The sequence below is a fragment of the Egretta garzetta genome, unplaced genomic scaffold, assembly GCF_000687185.1.
Source record: "Egretta garzetta isolate BGI_Z169 unplaced genomic scaffold, ASM68718v1 scaffold720, whole genome shotgun sequence".
NCBI classification, from domain to species: domain Eukaryota; kingdom Metazoa; phylum Chordata; class Aves; order Pelecaniformes; family Ardeidae; genus Egretta; species Egretta garzetta.
This window is the reverse complement of record NW_009258283.1, coordinates 89,914-90,645: the sequence shown is the minus strand read 5'-3', so window position 1 is coordinate 90,645 and position 732 is coordinate 89,914. Positions and strand designations below refer to the sequence as shown.

At 64.5% G+C, this 732-nt stretch overlaps 1 protein-coding gene across 1 annotated transcript in view; it reads right to left on the bottom strand.

Annotated features, from left to right (window-relative positions):
* Window positions 1-147: 147 nt before the first annotated feature.
* LOC118452042 (ATP-binding cassette sub-family F member 1-like) overlaps window positions 148-732 on the bottom strand; it is a 1,197-nt gene continuing 612 nt past the window's right edge. The window contains exons 3-4 of the mRNA XM_035892078.1: window positions 594-706; window positions 148-168 (exon numbers count right to left, since the gene is read on the bottom strand). Coding sequence (XP_035747971.1) covers window positions 148-168; window positions 594-706 — 134 coding nt within the window. The remainder of the gene's footprint in view (window positions 169-593; window positions 707-732) is intronic.

The following is a 732-nucleotide window of genomic DNA, read 5'->3' as shown; positions in this document are numbered from 1 at the left end:
GAGGGATGGGGGTCCTCAGGACATGGGGGGACACAAGAGGGGCGCCAGGGGCAGGCAGAGATACCGGGGTGGGGTGGTGGATCCCCAGGGAGTGGATCCCAAAGGGATCTTCCCTTGGGGCGAGGCAGCCCCTGGAGAGAGGGGGGATCACATGAGGGATGGGGGTCCCTGGAACAGCGGGGAGACAGAGGAGAGTGGAGAGGCACCAGGGGCAGGCGGTGATCCAAGGGAGGGGGGGGCAGATCCCCCAGGGAGCAGATCCCAAAGGGATCTCCCCTTGGGGGGAAGCAGCCCACAGAGAGGGAAGGAGATTCTGGGAGGGATGGGCATCCTCAAGACGTGGGGGGACACAAGAGGGGTGCCAGGAGCAGGCAATGATTCCAGGGAGGGGGAGTGGATCCCCAGGGAGTGGATCCCAAAGGGATCTCCCCTTGGGGGGAGGCAGCCCACAGAGAGGGGGAGAGATTCTGGGAGCGATGGGTGTCCTCAGGATGTGGGGGGACACATGAGTAGTGCCAGGGGCAGGCAGTGATCCCGGGGAGGGGTGGTGGATCCCCAGGGAGCGGATCCCAAAGGGATCTCCCCACGCTCACCGCCTGCTTGGTGGATTTGCCGCCGGCTTTGAGGTCGCGAAGCTTCTTCTCCTGCTTCTCGAACTGCTTGAGCAGCTCCTTTTGCTTCTGCTGGTACATCTTCTTGAATGTCACCGGGGGGGGGGGCACACCGGGGGGG